Source organism: Urocitellus parryii, chromosome 9 (assembly GCF_045843805.1).
Source record: "Urocitellus parryii isolate mUroPar1 chromosome 9, mUroPar1.hap1, whole genome shotgun sequence".
In the NCBI taxonomy this organism is placed as follows: Eukaryota; Metazoa; Chordata; class Mammalia; order Rodentia; family Sciuridae; genus Urocitellus; species Urocitellus parryii.
This window is the reverse complement of record NC_135539.1, coordinates 98,430,174-98,452,423: the sequence shown is the minus strand read 5'-3', so window position 1 is coordinate 98,452,423 and position 22,250 is coordinate 98,430,174. Positions and strand designations below refer to the sequence as shown.

Below are 22,250 nucleotides of genomic sequence, written 5' to 3'. Positions count from 1 at the left end.
TTACCTATCAATTAACTTCTTTTGTATACAAAATTAAGTTATTTTAAAGTAATCATTCATTAGATACCAACTTACTGGAAGTGGTGAGGTTGGAGGCTTCCATTCAACCACATGAGCAGGTTGTAATGAAATCAAGTCCTAATTATACTCACCCATACCCACACACACTCATACACACAAAAATATAATCATTTCTGTCAGTGTGGCACAAAGTTCCATAACCCTCACTGCTTCTTGCTTATCTGAGAAAACTACTTGAAATTCACAACTAGGCAAATACAATAATATTCTCATTGGGATTAATCCATGTACATCATGTTGGGGGAATTTTTTTGAAGCTATAACAATTGGGCTATTCAGAATTTCCGAGTTCTCTGCACTACCCAAACTCAGAATGATTATCTTTAAGCAAAACCATCAAGTACTAAGAGTTTTATGTTCCTAACTTACTCTAACTGCTAAGATGAAAAAAAAAATGTAATAAACAATAAAGCAGTTCCTGTGTATGTGTGATTACTTTGGAATAAAGCAAGTGAATAGAAAGGAACTTCCCTCGTTTAAAAAAAAAATCTGAGTCATTGTTCCTTAGCTGTATAATAGTAGCTCAAAACAATGCAGATAATTATGATTTATTATGAACATTCTCCAAGCACCTGAATGCTGAGGTTCCTTGAGCCTACAATGAATGAGTCATTATAACTTGTTTGTGCAATTCAGAGAGGAAAACAACAAGCTCATAACTCCCTCTCACACTAATGATAAGGTGACACATACTTAATCAAAATAAAGGTCACTGAAATAATTCAGAGGTTGATTGTCAATGGAATTATTGATGAGTGTCCTTTGTAATTACTAAAAAAAACAAATTTTAGGAAAAGGATATAATAATCATGCAGATTAGATTAGTGGTTAAAAAACTGGGGGTAATTTGTTCTCTTATTGGACATTTGATGATGTCTGGGGACATTTTTTATTCTCACCACTGGGTGGATTGTTACTGGCATCTAATAAGTAGAGGCCAGGAATCTGATGGCTTAGCATTTTGCATTGCAAGTACACCCCCAGCCCACTCCAGCATGGATTCATCAGGTACAAAGTGTCAGTAGTGATGCACCTGAGATCATAAATAAGGAGCCATTCAAGCTGAAAATGACCTGTGGCTCATTGGAACCATCTTGGATTTCAAGATGCAAATGACTATGGATGGAAACTAAGCTAAGACTAGGTTCTTCCTTCTCCACCATACTCTATTTTTAAATTTTTTTTTAGTTGTAGATAAACACAGTACATTTATTTAATTAATTTTTATGTGGTGCTGAGGATCGAACCCAGTGCCTCCCATGTGCCAGTCAAGAGCTCTATCACTAAGCCACAACCCCAGCCCTCCACTATAGTCTTATTATTGAATATATAATCTACTATTGTCTCCTTGGTGACATAATACATAGATAAATGAAAGACGAATTTTACAGTGATAACAGACTTTCAAGAAAACAGATTGAAAATGTAGCTTGACTTTTTTTTGAGGTAGGTACCCCTGTTAGTGCTTCCCCCCCAATTAGTATATGACCTTCCATATTTTTCTGTGTTCACATAGCTAGAGAAGTGAACAGTATGCATTATTGTTACTCACACATATTTTTTGTTGGTGGTATTTAGCAAATCTCATTTTATACGTAATCTTCTACAACATACAGTTCTCATGCAAAAATATTTCATGAGAAATATTTCCAAAACAAATGATATACACCCTCTTTCTTCTTTTAGGAGTATTTATCTACCATGCTTGATTCAATCATTCACCTATTAATGGACATTTATTTCTCTGTTATTTTTTTACATGGTAAAATACACTAATGTTCTTTGGCAAATATCATTATGCCCTGTTGCTTTTATTTTAATGGGACGGATTCTCAGAAGTGGGACTGCGTAGTTGAGAATTCGGTAAATTCCTGATAAATGCAGAAGCAAGAGAATCTTTTTAGTTAAAATTAGAAAGCCCAAAATGTATAGAAGAGAAGTCATATGCTTTAAATTTAAGTTAAAATTTTAACTATAAGTTAAATTGTAGGTGGGAAAGTATTCCTGTCAAAAAATATCTACTTTTGTAAAATGTTTATCAGGTAATACAGATAATGTTCAAAAAGAATAAAATCCAAGTAGCTTCTTTTATTTTTATTTTTATTTTTTTTTTAATTTAAAATATGAAATGTTATGAATACAAAATAAATGTGGGGTCCGAAAACCACAGTATGAGATAGCCAACAGCATGGCTTATATCACATCCCACCTCCCCCTTCCCAGCCTCTTGTTTAGGCAGTCACTGCAAGTCTGCTCTGAGATCATACGGTCATTATGGTCTAAGAGTCACATTTGAAGCAGCAACCTAAACCCATACCAAGAAGGACTGTCCTCTTCAAGAATTCCAAATGTCTTTTGCAATAGCTTCTGCAAGGCAGGCCCAGCCCCTGAGAGGGTGGTGCTGTGCTGGGGGACGTGAGTCCCCCAAGAAGCTGAGTGAAGTTTGGAGATTAATACTGAAAACTGAGCTTTGTCTGGATAGAATCAAGAATCTGCTGCAGTTCCTCATCTTCAAATCGCGCCCGCAGGCTTGGAATCAGAGTCTTGGACTCCTCTGCAGTCTCTGGGCAAAGGTTGGCCAAACAGGCCAACTCAAACTTGTGGAGCTTTTTCTGGCGCAGCAAGCTGCGGACACTTGTAATGGTCTCTTTGTTTTTGAAATGACTGAACCGGGAAGTGTACTTTAAAGTTTTCATGTAGACGTCTGAGAATTCCTGCTCATCCTCTGCACTCTCACTTTGTTGCTTTCGATGCTCCAGAAGCATATGAACTTCTGAATTTAGAAGAGTCTCTGCTGTTTCAAACTCTTTGGGAAAGACAAGCTGTGAGGCATCCTCTTCCACGTCACCGGACCTCGGATCCCTGCCCCCGGAAGCCATAGCCACACGGTGTACTACCACGAACACCACCGGAAGCGGAAGTGTGGAGCAGCCGGCTGCCGCCCGGAAGGGGTGGGACGGCTAAGTAGCTTCTTTTAAAAAAGTATTCTTAGTTGTTGATGGACCCAAGTCTTCCTTCTTTCCTTCCTTCCTTCCTTTCTTTCTTTCTTCCTTCACCACAATTCCAGCTCCCCAATAGCTTTTTTAAACTGTCGGAAAATTGCATTAAAGAAACATTAAAAATCATATGCAAATGCTAGCAAACATATAGGAATATATTAAAATTCTGCAGGCCACCAAACTTCATATTAAAGTAGTGACTTACTATCACTTTATACCTATATACTGGCAAAATTAAAAAGGATCCTTACACTCACTGCAGGCAAAAAGATATTAGCCTACATTCCTTTTGATAATGTAAATTGTAAGGCATTTGGAAATCAGCCTGGATTAATTTTTTCAAATTTATGTGTGGTCACAGAAGCAGCAGTTGTTCAAGCATTTTGGGAAAAGCATATCAGAAAAAAAGTTTCGTTAGTAGCTTATAATACTAGTAAATTACCAAAATGAGAGCCAGAGATGAGCTTCAACTACTGTGTACACATTCACATAGTACTCCCCAGTGAACAATCCTATTGTATCACTTGGGTCAGATATTTAGCAGTTCTCTCCCTTTTCCTAAATTGCTAGATAGCCAGGCCAAAGCCTGTTCTTGGTTAAATCGTGGTGGGAAGAGTGTGTCAGACAGGTTCATCCTTAAGCTGTAATTCAAGTTGAATTCTAGACACACCAGGTTTCAATGCTGTCTCCCTGGGTTTTAGTCAGCTTTTTCACCACTGTGACTAAAAGACCCCACCAGCACAATTGTAGAAGAAAAATTTACCTGAGGGCTCACAGTTTCAGAGGTCTCAGTCCATAGAAGGCCAGTCCCATTCCTCAGGGCTCCAGGTGAGGCAGGATGTCCTGGTGGAAGAGTGTGGCAAAAGGAAGCAGCTCACAATGACAAACAGAAAGCAGAGAGAGAATGACTCCACTCTCCAGGTACAAAATATATATACCCCATAGCCACGCCCCCAATCAATCACATCTTCCAACCACATCCCACCAGCCTCCAGTTACCACCCAGTTAATCCCACCAGGGATTAATTCACGGATTAGATTAAGGCTATATAATTTAACCATTTCTCCTACGAACCTTCTTTTTTTTTTTACCATACGATTTATTTGTTTTTAGTCATACATGACAGCAGAATGTATTTTGACATATAATACATACATGGAATGTACATACATCAATCATATTGTCTATTCTATTCTGCTGCCCTTCTATCCTCCCTACTCCTCCCCTCCTCTCCCATCCTTTCTCTCTATCCAATCTAATGGGACATATTTTTTTTTCTTTTTCTCATCACAACAGCATATATGTATTCTGTATAACAATGAAGTTCTCCTTCCATCTTCCATGCAACTCCCCTTCTCCCTCTTTTTCCCTCCCACCTCTCTTCCCTATTTAGTGGTAGTTGTCTTCTCATGCTCTTCCTCCCTATCCCATTTTGAGTCACGCCCTTATATTAGAGAAGACATTCGGCATTTGTTTTTTAGGGATTGGCTAACTTCACTTAGCATAATCTGCTCTAATGCCATCCATTTGTCTGCAAATGCCATGATCTTGTTATTTTTTAGTGCTGAGTAATATTCCATTGTGTATAAATGCTACATTTTTTTGAATTTTTAATATTTATTTTTTAGTTTTTGGAGGACACAACATCTTTGTTTGTATGTGGTGCTGAGGATCGAACCCGGTCCGAACGCATACCAGGCGAGCGCGCTACCGCTTGAGCCACATCCCCAGCCCCAATGCCACATTTTTAATCCATTCATCTATTGAAGGGCATCTAGGTTGGTTCCACATTCTAGCTATTGTGAATTGTGCTGCTATAAACATTGATGTGGCTGTGTCCCTGTAGTATGCTCTTTTTAGGTCTTTTGGGTATAGTCCGAGAAGGGGAATAGCTGGGTCAAATGGTGGTTTCATTCCCAGCTTTCCAAGGAATCTCCATATTGCTTTCCAAATTGGCTGCACCAATTTGCAGTCCCACCAGCAATATATGAGTGTACCTTTTTCCCGCATCCTCACCAGCACTTATTGTTGTTTGACTTCATAATGTTTGACTTCATAATGTTCCTAATGTTTGACTTCATAATGTTTGACTTCACTGATTAGATTAAGGCTATATAATTTAACCATTTCTCCTACAAACCTTCTTGCATTGCCTCACCCATGAAGTTTAAGGGAAACCACATCTAAACCATAACAGTATGACTCAGTTGTCCATCATTACACAGAAATACCTGAGGCTATTAATATGTAAAGAGAAAAGGTTTATTTTGGCTCATATTTTCGGAGATTCCAATCCATGATCAAGTAGTTCCATTGTTTTGGGCCTTTGGCAAAGTAACACATCATGGCAGGAATGCATGGTAGAGCAATCATCTTAACTCATCAACCAAAAAACCTGGAGAAAGAGGAAAGAGACCACAGATCTTCTTTGAGATCACACCCCCAGTGAACTTAATGACTTCCCCTTAGGCCCAACCTCTTAAAGGTCCCACTATCCTGGTGACCAAGCTTGTAAAATATGAGCCTTTGGGGGACATTCCACATCCACTGCCTGGAAAGGGTAAAGCTGCCAAGAGTCTGAGAATTCTAATTTGTGTGTAAATCTGAAATCAGCATGCACTGACCTCTGAAGAGAAGAAACTAGAGAAATCAAGCTGAGGATACATCTGGAGCAATTCACGAGCTCAGGATGCTGCCCCCAGAGCAGGTGACCAGGGCTAGCATGGGCAGATTTTTATCTATTGAGGGATAGAGACTCCTCCTCGTGAGAAAAAAGTGAATTCACTGACTGCATGTGAAACCCATCTCTTTTGTTTCCTCACTGCACTTTCCCCCTAAGTTCACTAGCCTATGTGTTTAAAAATCATATCACAAGGACATGTCACCAATTTCAACTTGAAAGAGGACAGATGACAATAGAAACCATTTGTTGAAGTCATGGCAAAGTGAAGTTATTCTGAAAATGGTTTCAAAACCCACATGTAGGACATAAGTTTTCGTAAGTGTCCATGTTGTCTTAGGAACCATAGGATGGACTACTTTTTATTGGTGCTAGTGCAGAACATATGAGATATAGGATCATTATGAATATGTGGGGAAATGTAATGACAAATTAAGTTTTATATCATACCTTAGTATGCTTTAGATGACTGTCCCTCAAAGGTCCATGTAAATTCTTGGCTAACAGGGTGTCACCATTGGGAGGTGATGAAACCTTTATGTGGTGGGTCTAGTGGGAGGTTCTTAAGTGTCAGGGGCATGCTCTTAAAGGGGATAGCGGGACTCCAGCCCCTTCCCTTTCCTCTTTTCTTACTGACTAATGAGGTCAGGGGTTTGTTTTTAATTGATTTCTGGAATTTATTTATAGTTCCTTAATACTGACACATTACTAGTTACACATTTTAAGAACTCCACCATGTTTGTGATATGTTGCCTTGGTGACCCAAAGCCACTGAGCCACTTGATATTGAATTGAACCAAAACACATCTTTTCCCTTACGAGTTAATTATCTCAGGTATTTCATTATAGTCATGGAAAGCTAATACAGTGCTAATGGGGGAATATATAATTCTTAAGTCCTTTCTCGTTTTGTACTTCCAGGCTCAGATGCCAACTTCAGCCCTCACTCTCTGGTTTGTAGCACAAGGAATAGGGCAGGTCACAGAAAGCCTGGTCTCTGTTTTCTTCATTCATTATCCCAATTATGGCTGGCCGGCCAATACACCTGTCAAAATAATTCGAAAGGAAACCAGCATTAGAGAAAGGTCCAAGTAAGGAAAATTAACAGTAAGACCCCAATATGCAAGACTGCCTCAGAAATCTCTAAGATTTATGATACTAATACCTATGATTTAACATAAAAGCAGCAAAAGGTGTGCTTCCTATATGTAAGAGTAGAACTTGACCTAGATCCCTATTTTGGGCACCTATAGTCAAGGCCACTAGGTAGTCTCCCCTGGGAAGAGATGAGTTGCAACCTGCTCTGGGGTAATAGAGTTTTCTCTCTCCCTCCACATTCAGTTATCCAGGTTCTGTTACTTTGGGTTTTAGTCATATTTATAAGGAAGATGCTAAAGTAAAACTTTATGAGCTTTAGAGCCTGAGGAAAAAAAATTCGCTGAGAGTTTTGATGGCTTTAGACTCAAAATAGGTATGCTGACAGATTATATTCAGCCAAGAATAAACCTTCTCTTGTGCAGTTGAGTCATAGACACTTTGGTGCAATCATCAATAATTAGAAACCCAGTAATAAGTTCTATATTCCACAAAGGTTGCTACATACCAGAGATGCTGTTCTATTAGCTAGTCCATGTTGGGGAGTGTATATAATCTTTGCAACAATGGCAGGCACGTTTGGATTTTTCCATGCTTTTTTAAAGTACCAAATGTGCCTGCTACAGATGAAACTCAGTTGAACTATGTCTTAGTATAGGGTGGTGGCAGGCTTTGATCCTTTTCTACCACAAAATGCTGGTTTAAAATGGAATTGAAGTATAACAAGGCAGACTGTTCAAATGCATGGTGATGATTAAAATGTTAAAAATTCGCAGTTTTAGTAGAAAGAAATATTACTATTGTGCCGCACAAGAGAAAAACTATTAACTCTAAACCAAACACAGAAAATCAGGCTTTAGAAACTTCATTTACTTTCTAGCAAAGCTATTCTTTTAAACTTACTTCCTCTAATGGTGATTCGCTCCTGTCAAGAGACTCTTGTTAAAAGAAGAGATAATTAATATATTCATGTCACAGTCATTTGAAGGGTAGGTACTATGAAAGCCATGGAGCCTATAGATATTTTGAGGATTCCCTGGGAAATTAAAAGTCTAGGGTTGAACTTCCATTTCTAGCACTGTGGGTAGTGAGATATCATTAAAAAATACAAATAAAAAAATTGAAGAATATATTGTAGTTTAAATATTTTAAATGTGTATATGAGTCTAGTTCATGAGGTTGAAAACATGAATAATTATTTATGAAATACAGTCCATAATAATATATAAAATGAGAAGAATATAACAGCTTAATATTTTTCGAAGTTTCTGCAGTAAGGAAAATATTAATTAATTATTGATAAGTTGTATTGCATGATAAATTTCAAAGGTAATCAGTAGAAATAGCAGAATGTATACTCAAAAAAATAGGGATAAAGAAAACTGAGCATTCCAGATCAGTTTTTTAAAAAGGAGAAAAAGAAGACTTAGAAACTGCAGAAAAAGAAAGTTTAAGGTAGAAATGTATCTGCAAATACCGTTATTAGAGAAAATGTAAATTAGGTTTTTCCATTCAAAGACAAAGATTGTGAAAGTAATGGATGTCTTTAATCCTGATACCTGCTATTTACAATAGATACGTCTGAAACAGGCACAGAAAGTATTAAATAATAAAAAAATAGGCGAGCACCAATCAGAAGAAACCATATGTAATGTTATTACTGTGAAAATGCAAAAATTTGATAAAAATAATTATTAAAGATCAAAAAGGTTACCATATAGAGTTAACCTTAAGGATTCTTAATATTGTGATTGGAAAATATATAAATTAAAATGACAGATTCATAAAGAGAAAATTTTACCATCTCAGTAGTACAAGAGTTTTACATCTATTTCTGATTACATAAATGTGTATGTGTATAAAACAGGCCAAAAACATCTATTAAATTTATTCCCTTAGAATATATTTAGTAAATTTCTTTCAACTGGAAAACAAAAATTGTTTTCAAGTACTTTCATTGTTTACAAAACCTAATATTTACTAGGATATAAAAGAAATCCTAAGGAATTTTAAAGAATATGCATGGTGCAGATTTTCTTCTGTAATTACAATGCCATTAAATAGAAATTAATAGCTAATGAGGGGCTGGGGATGTGGCTCAAGTGGTAACGCGCTCGCCTGGCATGCGTGCGGCCCGGGTTCGATCCTCAGCACCACATACCAACAAAGATGTTGTGTCCGCCGAGAACTAAAAAAATAAATGAATATTGAAAATTCTCTCTCTCTCTCTCTCCTCTCACTCTCTCTTAAAAAAAATAGCTAATGAAAGCTTTTAAACAATTTGTTTAATTAATAGCTAATGAAAGCTTTTAAACAATTTTTTAATTTTTGAAAATCCATAAACTCAAAATAATTTAAGCAGTACAACAAATAACATTCGATTATAGCCCAGTGTATAAGTGGGGGAGAAGAGACAAATCTACCATGCAGAGGAATTCCAAATAATTTATGTAGATGCCCTCAATCCTCCCGCCAAAGAAAAGGAGCATAACTCACCACCCTGGAAGTGTGAACTGTACATAATAGCAACTTCCCCCCAAGGAAAAAGGTAAAAGGGGTGGGGGTGGGGAATGGGATAAATTTACAGTGGAAAGGACTGACAAATACAGTTTAAGAGAGAGATCACGGTTAACATCATCGATGGTATGTCATGTCGCTAACACATGCCTTTAATACATACAATGTGATGAAAACGGTACTTTATATCCTCTCGGGTAAATCCACAATGCCTATTTAAGTATTAAAAAACTACCAAATCCAGTTGAAGAACTGTTCTATCAAATAACTGATGAATATTCTTCAATTTCGTCAAAATCATCAAAAGAAAAAAAAGGAAAGTCCAATAAAACCATCACAGTCTAGGGCAGCCTAGGGTGGCGTTGCAGATGAAGCTGACATGGTAAGAATGGCCATAAACTATACTTAATGAGACTGGATGACTAACAACATAACTTCACTTACAAATAGACAGGAAGATACCATTTGCCTACCCTTCTCTATCAAATAGCCTACAATATCACCTGCGTAGAATTTATAACTTAAGGTTACTTGATTACTGCCTGTCTCCTTCTCCCAGATAAACTCCACCAAATCAAGGACTTTGTATTGTTGGTACTTCTTCAGCATGAACACAGGACACTACGAGAAACTAAAGAAATTATTATACGAAATAGTAAAACACTTAAAGCTTTCCCTTTCATCTTCCTATATTATAATTCCATTCAACGTTACATTATAGGTTCTCAAGATAACATATCATATTCTATATAGAATCCTAGAAGAATACTTGTTTTAAGTATTAGAATCTAAGTTACAAGTTTTCTTTTTTTTATTAGTTGTTCAAAACATTACAAAGCTCTTGACATATCATATTTCATACATTTGATTCAAGCAGATTATGAACACCCATTTTTACCCCGTATACATATTGCAAATCCACATCGGTTACACATCCACTGTTTTACATATTGCCATACTAGTGTCTGTTGTATTCTGCTGTCTTTCCTATCCTCTACTATCCCCTCTCCCCTCCCCTCCCCTCCCCTCTTCTCTCTCTACCCCCACTACTGTAATTCATTTCTCCCCCTTTTTTTTCCCTTTCCCCTCACTTCCTCTTGTATGTAATTTTGTATAACAATGAGAGTCTCCTTCCATTTCCATGCAATTTCCCTTCTCTCTCCCTTTCCCTCCCACCTCTCCTCCCTGTTTAATGTTAATCTTTTTCTCATGCTCTTCCTCCCTGCTCTGTTTTTAGTTGCTCCCCTTATATCAAAGAAGACATTTGGCATTTGTTTTTTAGGGATTGGCTAGCTTCACTTAGCATAATCTGCTCTAATGCCATCCATTTCCCTGCAAATGCCATCATTTTGTCATTTTTTAGTACTGAGTAATACTCCATTGTGTATAAATGCCACATTTTTATAATCCATTCATCTATTGAAGGGCATCTAGGTTGGTTCCACAGTCTAGCTATTGTGAATTGTGCTGCTATGAACATCGATGTAGCAGTGTCCCTATGGTACGCTCTTTTAAGGTCCTGAATGGCATATTTTCAAGCGGTAACAACTTTTATTCACTCTACCAGGGATGCTGCTTCACTCTTTTTATTTATTTATTTATTTATTTATTTATTTATTTTTGTTTTGTTTTCAGGGTTCCAAGGCATCTAGAGTGTGATGGGTCCCATTTACGCTCTGAGATAGGAGAGTCAAGATCCAGTTCCTCAAGTCTGATATTTGACATTGCTAGGGTTTGGGAATGGTTTGAGTGTCCCCCAATTTAATCCTCATTGTGAGGTATTAAGAAAGTGGAACTTAATATGCCTATGTTAGAGATGGGGCCTTTGGGAAGTGATTATGATTAGATGGTAGCATTGGGGAGAATCCCCATGATTGAATCCTGTTGGCTTTATAAAAAGAGGCAGAGGGAAATGAGACATAAAGACACACACACAGGTTGTCCCTCTCTGTTGCCATGTGATACTCTGCAATGCCTCAGGACTTGGCCAGCAAGATGGCCATCACCATATGAGGCCTCTAGATTTAGCACATTTTTCTTTATAAAGTAGCTTGTTTCTGGTATCTCATTATAGTAACAAAAATGGACTAATACAAATTTTCAGTCTGAACTTTTCTTTCCCACGTCAGAGAGTATCTAAGAGCTAAGAACTTTCTTTTACATGGTGTTGTGCTAGGGAAGGGACTATGGTTATAGGGTATCATAAATATTCCCAGTGATTTTAATGTGGCTGGTTTTGGATTAACTTGGGGTGTAAGAGCCTCTTCAGTGACTTCTGAATTCCTCCTAAAGGAATCAGTCCATGGATTATTGTCAAATCAGTGTTTTCATGGGAGGAAAGATGATCTGAGGTTTCATTCTTGCTGGTGTCATTTTTAATAATGTGCCTTTAAACTCATGGGAATATGGTGATAGAAGGCATTACTACCAGAATCCTGCGAATGGAGTCAACCCAGGCCAAAGGTTGAAAATGAAAAAGAAGTTAAGGTAGAACTTGTACCATGAAATTTAACTAGACTCAACTTTTTACTATTACAGCATCTTAGTGACAGCATTGGTCATTGAGTTTAAGCTGTGCCTCAAATTTACCCACGGGCTTCGTAATTTATTCAAACACTATATTCTCTTTTTGTTTAAGCTATTTGAGCTAGGTGTTTTTTTTTTTTAACCTATAACCTGAAGAATCCTAAGTTATGAAGTTATGATACAGATTTTTTTAACTTTTTAAATGTAAAACATCCTCTAAATGTAGGTATTATATAAATTCTTTTCTCCTTCTCATAATACCAAGACATATTATACACTGGTTTCCATTTATTATTTCTACCTTCATTTTTTGTTGTTTTTGATCTGTTCACGCATGTTCAGCCACATTATTTTATGCTTTGTCCTTCAGAATTTAATTATGTGCTGCCTGTTTTTTTTTTTTCATGTATTCTTCATTATTTTCTAAAATGCCTTCCACCACCTTGTGGGTATCCCAAAGCTAGTTATACTCCAAGTACAAGTTTAAATGGCCTTTGTGTGTAAGTCAGAATTAATTCCATGAGCTGCTGGAATTTGTGTTCACATCATTAAAATTCAGTCATTTTCTTTGTGTACAACCAGAGACATGAAAAATTGTGCTCTATTTGTGTAATATGAATTGAGTTGCATTCTGCTGTCACATATATATATATATATATATATATATGAATTTAGAATAAATAAAATTTTAAAAACTAAATCATTTTGTATTTTTGCTGAATTGAAGAATCCACTTGCTATCTCATTAGACAGAGGCCCCTTGATGGTAAGTCACATGTCTGTTTATTTGTATGTTCATTATTAAATGCTGACTGCCATTTATTTAATGTTAATTGAAGGAATTCACGTACAGAATCTTTAAGTGGACAATAGCAATATGGATGCAAAAGGTTATAACAAGAAAATTAGTCAGACCTCAGCGATAAGTGAAAGAATACAGAGAACTATTTTGACCCTGAATCTATCTTGTACAGACTTTACAGGAGCTCTGTCTGCTGATACAGACTTCTTATTTTTACAGTTGTACAGAGCAGTATGACTGGGTTTTGTTCCTTTTCAAATTACAGTAACTGGATCATATTTGACATCCTCAATGTAATGCAAATTTTTCCACCATTTTCTCTTGTCTGGTGAGAAAAAAAAATTCATTATTTTGGCCTTTTGACTATTGCTCAACATGCACGCTGGGATTTTTAAGAATGGTTTTCAGAGGAAACAGGGAGATGGATCCTCACCATTTCATTCTAGCTGAGGTTAACCTAAGCATTTAGAGGTTTTCTTTCCAGTTTTGTGCTGCTTTTATTTCCTTCCCTATGTTCATTCATCACCATGGATGCTATGCTTGGAGAGAAAGGGGTTTCAGTTGCAGAACTTGCTTCCTGTTAATTCTTCCATTCCAGAACATTTTGGAAACAGATGTAATGACTTAAATATAATAATAAAAGTAAAATAATTACATCCAGATAGCTCAAGTCAAGTGAAAACAATTTTATAAAGTGAATTTCTATTTTACTTTTTATAGAATGGGTATAACAATCTTTGCCTCTCTGCTTACATCCATTAGTTTAATAAAATAATATCGGAAAGAAAATTTGCTTTTCATAAATTTGTGGGTCACTGTTTTTCATCTCTTCTGTAATCAGACTCATTACTTCATGCATTTCAGTGCTGGTGCTTTATAAATCTAAAAACTATCTTGAAAGCACATGACATGACTGATAAAATAGATATTTATTTTATACTACAAATACCAGCAACATAACACATTTTTCTTTTATCCAATAGGATCCAGAAGTATATTTAGGAAATAGCTTTTAGAATTATTTTCACAGCTTCTTGAGATAGCAGACATATTCCTCAACATTTTTATAGTATTGATAGCATGAAGTTCACAATATGCAATAAGAAATCAAATTCATAAACAAACATATTATAAGAAATAAGACTAAGGAACACAAAATCTGGGTTCAAATTCAAATTTGAATTTTAATGAACATATCTATAAATACTTGAAGGGCCCGAAATGGCAAGCCAGCACTGATGAGAATGCCACTCTGAAAGACTGTCCCTACTGTAAGTCTCTTGATGAATATGGTCACTAGAGAAACTGATGCCTAAAGGTATCAAGGACAATAAACAAAACTAGAAGAAAATGAGTAGAAACAATGAGAAAGGAGGTCTTCAGGCTCACCACGGTGCTTTGATGTTCAGTGTATTAATCTCCTGTCCCTCCACAGGCCCTGTTTCAATAGTTGTATAGAATAGTGTGGTTCTTTGGAGTAAAGTTCGAATTCTAGTTGACCTTTTTAGTTATGTCTTTGTATAATTTAATTAAAAATGTAAAGGGGGACATCTAGTGCTTTCAGGAACTTCCATTTTTTTCGGGGTAGCAAGGGAAGGAAAAAAGACAGTTCCAAAGCTGGTAGAAATGATCTTTTGGGTGACTCATCAAAACAAAACGTGGAGGAAACATACAGAGAGACATCTCTGAAACTGCTTTATCTAGTCAATCTCTTTTGCAGACCACAAGAACAATACTTTTTTCCCTGGATTGTCTCAAAGACATAAGTTATACTTTCTAAGCTGTGTTTGAGTTGTCTACCAATCCTATTACAATTGTCACTCTCAATTTCAGGAAAACATAAACCTAATATAATATTATTCCTGAACTTCTTGAGAGAGATTTTTTTTTTCAGTGTATTTGAACAAAGATTTGAAATTGAGAAACAAGCTTAGGTAGAAAATGAGCTATCAAATTTAACTACAGAGTCCCTAAGCCTGATCAGAATATGTTTTATTTTTACCAAAATAAATTGTAATGGGGAAATAAATCTGTTTGCACACTGAGAACCTTGGATTTTACAAATACAAGGATGATGAGATTTAGGAAGAAGACTTTTTTCCCCCTCAGAATTTCCTGAATCCATGGGCTACTTATTGCCCCAGTTAAATGGTCCCGTGTTAAGAAACTGACAAGAGTTCCAACTGATTACTCCTACTTAAATAATTGTAAGTCATTTAGCTTGTTTTAAAATTTGACATTACATTTGCGTGTTTATACACGTCTGTACTAACATCCAGAAAATTGCTTTGGTTTTAAAAATAATCCCATAGTCAAGCAGTACACCATCTTCTGAGCAGGGCTGCTCGTGTGAAGAAGGACACCTGGTGGACAATGCCTAGAACTGCAGTCCAGGAATAGCCTAGATTTGGAGGATGTCTTTTTTTTTTTTTTTTTTTTTTTTTTAACCCCATTCTCCCACTGCTTTCTGGGTACAGAGTGCTGTTGCCAGTGGACATAACGCAGCTGTGTGCAAGTAAGTCTCAAGTTCAAGTCAAGGGATTTCCAGAACAGTTACATCAGCTCCATGAAAGCTCCAGGTCACAAGTTCTCTAAATTATTTAGAGAGCTGACCAATGTAGCATGCTAACAATTTTTAAAAGTTAACTAAAAAATCTCTTCACCAAGAAGCTGAACAGGAGCCTCAGTGTTTGCGAATAAGGTTTAATCTCCATCTAAAAATGTCTGCACTTCCTCTGTCAGGATAATAAGCTTCTGTTTTCTTTTGGGAAGAAAAAAAAAGAAGTGCCGATTCCTTTGTCATCGCTAAAACACGTATTTTGAGCTTATAAATATGGCCCTGCCCTGAACCAACCCTGCCTCGTGTCTAAGTGCATTTCTCCAATCAAACCCCACCAAGACAAAATTATAGAATTGAAAGACCTCCCTTTCTTCTTTTTGTTGATCTGGGCTCCTCTTTAATTTTTAAGTGTTCAGATAAGCTTCTGGGGGGTGATAGAGAAGAGTCACTGAACTCTCTCAGGGTAGATGTGGTGTCCCAAGAGATGAAGGCATCTCATGGGTCCTCACTGGAGTCATTGCTGCAGTAAACAATGAAAGGCAGGCATGGAAAAGACAAAGTGGTTCAAAATCTCTACTGTTGTAGCACTCGAGATCCTCCCATTCCCTGTCAGAAGAAGACACAGCTTCCTCAGATGGACTGAATTCCTTATGATGCAGCTGCAGGCACTGCCACTCCTGAAATGACAAGATACCATGGTTAGGATGCTAAGTGCCAGGTACTGTGTCCAGATGGGCTCAACTCATGTCTCAATATCCCACCTTCCTACTTCTATCTCTGGATGACTCTGATGGATGCACAGCATCCCAATCCTGGCGAGGGGAAAGCTGGGGTGTCCGTCCTGGAGTGTCACCAGTTCTATGAACTCACACAGGTACTCATGTACCCACACCACAATGGGAAAATTGAAGCCTTCTCTGATATTCAGGGGCCACTTGGTCAGTATTTTTATTTTGCACCCAAAAGGAAATTGGAAAAAAGATATCCCCAAACCTCCTTTATTACAAGAGAAGCACATTCACTTAGGTTAAATGAAGCTGTGTGTGTAATGTCCCCTCTCCCCATCCTCAGTCACCTTCGTGAGAACTTATGATAAGGATGAGGCGATCCCACAGAAGAAGATCCCTATGGCAACTCTGAGAACCATCATCTCATATGACCCACTTAGATTTCAGGTGCACAGTGCTCTTTCTGAAACCCTGGTGAGCAAATGTGCTACAGAATTCAGATTTTTTTTTTCAGATGGCAGTCATGTAATATGGTCCATCTGTTGAATAGTATTCCAATTGGAGACTAGAGAAGGACCCCTTAACAAAACACATGAATAGTTTGGTGGCAGAATGAGCAGTGATCACATGAAGAAGGATAAGAAAGACCTACCCTTAATCTTGCATTGGTTCAGATCAGGTGCTGTCACCACGGGGACCCAATGCACAGAAAGAACTTGTTTAGACTTTGCTGCATTTAAAATGGTGGGTGACAGACTGTGGTCCTCTGGGATTAAAGAGCTATTCACAGAAGGGAAGTCCTGTCCTGAAGGCTCCCATAACTTCCTCAAACCGGCAGGGCAAAATCTACATCATCAAGACAGGATCTACTCTCAGGTAACTTGCTTTCCTTTGTACAGCAAAAGTTAATACATTCATCCTAAAGCTGTGCAAATTTTAGGAGAAAATCCCATGATCTGAGGTTAGGCAATGAGTTAAAGAATGACTTCAAGAGTGTGAGCCATCGAATAATAGTGGGATTTTATAAAATGTAAGCACTTTTTCTCTCTTAAATCACTGTCAAGAGAATAAAAAGTCAAACAACAGACTAGAGAAAACATTTTTTCAAATCACGTATCCAACAGGAAATTTTGTATCTAGAAAATATAATGAACTCTCAAAACTCGACAATGAGGAAACACACAACCCTATTAAAAATGGGAGAAGCGGGGCTGGGATTGCGGCTCAGTAGCTGAGCACTTTCCTCACACGTATGAGGTGCTGGGATCGATCCTCAGCGCCATGTAAAATTAAATAAATAAAATAAAGGCACTGTGTCCATCAAAACTAAAAAAAAAAAATTAAAAAAATTAAAGAAGGACTTGAACAGTTACTTCATCAGAAAAGACATAAAGCATTAGAAAAGATGTTTGACATGTTACTTCATCAGAAAAGACATAAAGCATTAGAAAAGATGTTTGACATCATAAGCCATTCAAGTACTGCACATTTAAAGTATAATGAGATGCAACTACAAACCCATTAGAATGTCTAAGATACAAAAATTCTGTTAGGGTTGGAGTTGGGGTAGAAGCTCAGTGGTAGAACATGTGCTTAGCATTCATGAGGCCCTGGGTTTGATCTCCAGCACCGCAACAACAACAACAAAAAAAAAAAAAAAAAAAAAAAAAAGAAAGAAAAGAAAAGAAAAATTCTTAATGTTTGCAAAGGATATAGAGAGTACTGGAATTCACATACATTGCTGATGGGATGAGGAAATGGTTTGACAGTTTCTTTTAAAAGGTAAACATACATGACCAGTGGTTCCAGCCTTAAGAGAATTAAAATCTATGTTCACATGAAAACTGACGCACGCATGTTCACGGTAGCTCTATTTGAGGTAACTCCAAACTCAAAACAGCTCCAATGTCCCTCAGCGAGTGAAAAGATAGATTGTGTTACACCATCTGACAGAATACTACTCAGTAATAAAAAAGAACAACATCTGTGCATCTCAAGACATTTTGCTGAGTGAAAGAATCCAGCCTCAAAAGTAATGCATTCTGCTGTCATATATAACAAATTAGGAAAAAAATAAATAAAAAAGACAAGAGTGAGGTGATGGAGAATAGCAACCACCAGGGACTGAAGGTGGAGGGAATATGTGACCGCAATGGGATAGCACAGGGGAGGTTGTAGGGTGTGATAACACTCTTTTGTCCTGATTGTGCTGTTGGAGGGGACACAAGTCTATACATACGCTGATACCTATAGAACTGTACAAAAGAAAAAATCAATCTTATTGTATGTCAGTTTAAAACACAAAGTCACTTTTAAAAAGCTAGTGTATCCTCATTTGACTTTTATGTTCCCGGTTTGTTATCAACTTCATCTTTATTTGGCAGATGACATCACCTTTAGCTGACACTCCTAGCATGACTAGGCACAGCGAGGCACACAAGAGGCCTTGTGGGTACAAAGATGAGTCAGGAGGAGGGCCTGGCACTCGGGCCCATGCCCTGGCAAGGGAAATGAGATAGAAAGGTGAAAAGATTGCAATTAATTGCACCTCACAAATTCAAGGCAGAAAAAACACTTGTTGGTAGGGGCCATTAAGCACAGAGAATGTGAACTTGACCAAAGTAGGAATCACTTTGTGTTTACTGTGTTTTTTTACACCCCCGTCAGAACGGAAATTATCGAGATACAAATAACAATCAACATTGGCAAAGATATGTCGGAAAAAGTTCACTCATACTTTGCTGGTGGGACTGCAAATTGGCACCACCGCTCTGGAAAACAGTATGGCGATTCCTTAGAGAACCTGGAATGGAACCACCACTTGACCCTGTTATCCCACTCTTTGGTCTATAGGCAAAGGACTTAAAATCAGCATACTACAGTGACACAGCCACTTCAATGTTTATAGCAGCTCCATTCACAACAGCCAAGCTATTGAACCAAACTTGGTGCTCTACAACAGATGAATGGATAAAGAAAATATGGTATAGATACACAATGGAATATTACTCAGACATAAGGAAGAATGAAATTATGACATTTGCCAGTAGATGGATGAAACTATAGAATATCATGCTAAGTGAAATAAGCCAGTCCCCCCAAAAAACCAAAGGCAGAATGTTCTCTTTGATAAATGGATGCTCACTCATAACAAGGATGGGGAAATAAGAATTTTATTGGACTAGACAAAGGGGGATGAAAGGAAAGGAGGGAGGATGGGAATAGAAAAGACAGTAGAATGAATGGACATATCTTTTCTATCCTTATATATTGAATACATGACCAATGTAACTCCATATCATATTTCACCATAATGGAATCCTAATTGGAACTAGTTATACTTATTCTATGTATGCCTAATATGTCAAAATACACCCTACTGTCATATACACCTAGAAATAACAAATAAAAGAGAGAAGAAATTGCTGGGCTGACCTGCAAAAAAAAAAAGTCTGCATTACTGTGACAAAAAAATAAGTATATCAAAAAAGGGGAATGGTATCTGCTGAATTGTAAGCTTATAGAAACTAGGCCTGTGTCTAATTCACCTTATATGTTCCAATGACTGTCCCCTCTCATATGTGTCTAATTTCTCTTATAAATTCCAATGACTAGGTGTCCCATCACTCATGAAATAGTTATTATATAAATGAATGAAAGATGACCTCATAATGTTTTAATCATTTCCGGCCTTTAAAATATATATTTGTTTAAGTGGGTATATTCATCAGGACAGCTTCTGTCATAGCCATTTGGAAATGAGACATGTATTTTTATTAATGTGTGCATAGTCCGCTGTGTTGTTCGGGTGGCACTACCCAGGGGAAAGTCCCTAGAAGTGAGTCACAGTGATTAGTCATGCCCGATGGCATTGATGTTTGAAACTAAAGCCGATGGCCTGTCCTCTCAATATCTACAGGAAATAAATACCAGGAATGTGAATGCAGATCCTCTGAGAAGACCACTAATCCTGCTATGATAAGCCACTGGGCAGTCATTCAAGTGGGGTGTTTGCAGTCCCATGGAAACCAAGTTGGTGTTTTCCAGGGGAATGTGTTCCAAACCGAGAGTCCTGATCTAGATATAAATATCCTGAACACTATGAATGCAGCTTCCCAAATTAAGTCCTACCTTATTTTCCTCATCTGTGAGATAAACATCGCCCACACCATGGCCTGGTGTGAATTTTGTGGTGATTAAGGTCCTTACTTAGAAGAGGTCATGATTTTTATTCCCATCTGGGCAAAAGTGAAGTTCAAAGTCAGAGTTCCATCAGGGTTCAGCTTCTGTGATCAGTCAGGCCGTTCCTGTTTAGAAGGGAGTTTTCTAAAGTAAGTGCTAAGTATTTTAAGCAAAGAAACCCAGCTGTGAAAATACTGGGAACATTTGTACAGTTGTTTTATATGTGGATTTATTTTTACTTGCACTTACTTTAGTGTAATTCTTTGGAGAGAAGTTCCTTATCCCCTCCTTTCGTTCCCCAGAGCTTACTCTTGCTGCCCCCCTTAGGGGTCTTTTGAGAAATGACAGTCTCTTTCCCTAATCCTTGTAGGTCACAAGTGTTCTGCATCATGGCACACCCTTGACTAATTAGCATTAATAAGTGATGCTGGGAGAAAGAACCTTGGAGAAAAAGCAGTAGGGCTGCTTTTGCCAAATTGGAATTGACCCAGCTAGCAAAATTTTCCAGCATACTTTCCTAGTCTCCTGCCTCTGTGTGTTCCTGCTGCCTAAACATACATTTCTGACATGGGGTCTTGGACGCCCCATGAGGTACCTAGCCAGACATACTTCTTGTTCCAGAAGGCATGGGGACTTCATTTATTTAACACACTTTTTCTAAGCTGCCCACCGTGTATGAACCATATGGGGAATAAGACAATTTCAATCTCCTACTACCTTAAGATTTTTTTTTAGCAGAGCTATTATAAGCATTTATCTAGTTATTATCTAAATATTAGTTATTCATCATCTTGTTAGATTTCAGATATGAAGGACTATTCAGAGGTGAATGATTAGATTATGTGAGCTGTGACCTAATGGGACCATTGTAGTTTGAATGGACTGACTGGGTGGTAACCAGAGTTAGATGGGGAGTGGCTGTAGGAGGTGGGTCACTGGGGATTGTGCCCTGGTAGGTAGTTCTTCCTACAGTTACAACCTCTCTTTCTCTGTTTTTTTTTTTTTTTTTTTTTTGGTGGGGGGCATAGGGATTGAATTCAGGAGCATTCAACCACTGAGCCACAAACCCAATCCTATTTTATATTTTATTTAGAGACAGGGTTCTCACTGAGTTGCCTAGCACCTCACTTTTGCTGAGGCCAGCTTTGAACTGGAGATCCTACTGCCTCGGCCTCATGAGCCACTTGGGTGACTATCATGAGCCAATGTTCCCAGCTTCTCTGTTCCTTGATCCAGCCATGAGTTGGCTAGCTTTCCTCCACTGGGTCCTTCCTCCATGATGTGCAACCTCACACTGAGCTTGGAGAAGTGGAGTTGGCTATCTGTGGATGGAGACCCCTGAAACAGTGAGTCCCAAATACACTTTTCCTCCTCTACATTGTTTTTGTCAGGAACTTTGGTCATGGCAATGGAGAGTCTAAGTAAAACATACCTACTATGTACAATGCATTGGATTAAGTACTGATAGTAGGGCCTTATGGAATTAACAGATTTCAAGAGGCCCCAAAGTAAAACAGGACAGGAAAGGTAGGCCGGGCAACAAGAAGAAAAGCTTAAGAGTCAGGAGAGCAAAAGGCCGAGGATAGGGTTCTGGGATCCAAGCAGTCAATCACAAGCAAGAGGGCATAGTGGAACCTTCCAAGTACATTCCCCAAAAGATTGAAAACAGGGTCTCAAAAAGCAATATTTGTACACCCATCTTCATAGCAGTCTAATATTCATCATAGACAAAACACAGAGACAACCCAGAGTACCCACTGATGGATGAATGGATAAAGCGAATATGGTATGTGCATACATGGAATATTATTCAGCCTTAAAAGAAAGGGAATTCCACAATAAGCACAACATGGATCAAACTCAAAGACAGTATATAAAGCAGTCACAAAAGACAAATTTTGTCTGATTCCACTTACATCATTAAATTAGTCAAAATCCTAGAGACAGAATATATAATGGTGGTTTTCAGAGGCTAGGAGAAGGGGAAAAAAGTTTAGTTACTGTTTAAAGTGGGTTGAATTTGCTTTAATAAGACAAAAAATTGTGGTGATGGATGGATGGATGGTGGTGCAGAACACA

The 22,250-nt window shown here is 37.7% G+C and overlaps 1 protein-coding gene across 2 annotated transcripts; it reads right to left on the bottom strand.

The window, feature by feature from the left end:
• Positions 1-2,531: 2,531 nt before the first annotated feature.
• LOC113182202 (DNA-directed RNA polymerase II subunit RPB4-like) lies at positions 2,532-2,960 on the bottom strand. 2 transcript variants are annotated; one of them, XM_026388018.2, is made up of 2 exons: positions 2,704-2,960; positions 2,532-2,610 (listed from the first exon to the last, which is right to left on the bottom strand). In XM_026388018.2, exons 1-2 carry the CDS (start codon positions 2,958-2,960, stop codon positions 2,532-2,534), a joined length of 336 nt encoding a protein of 111 aa, XP_026243803.2. The 2 variants fall into 2 exon arrangements, with proteins under 2 accessions (XP_026243803.2, XP_026243801.2); XM_026388016.2 differs by having other exon boundaries at positions 2,532-2,960.
• Between the last annotated feature and the right edge of the window lie 19,290 nt (positions 2,961-22,250).

Bases quoted from the DNA above. Each gene is read 5' to 3' on its own strand.
- LOC113182202 (XM_026388016.2), bottom strand. From the start codon at position 2,960: ATGGCTTCCGGGGGCAGGGATCCGAGGTCCGGTGACGTGGAAGAGGAT.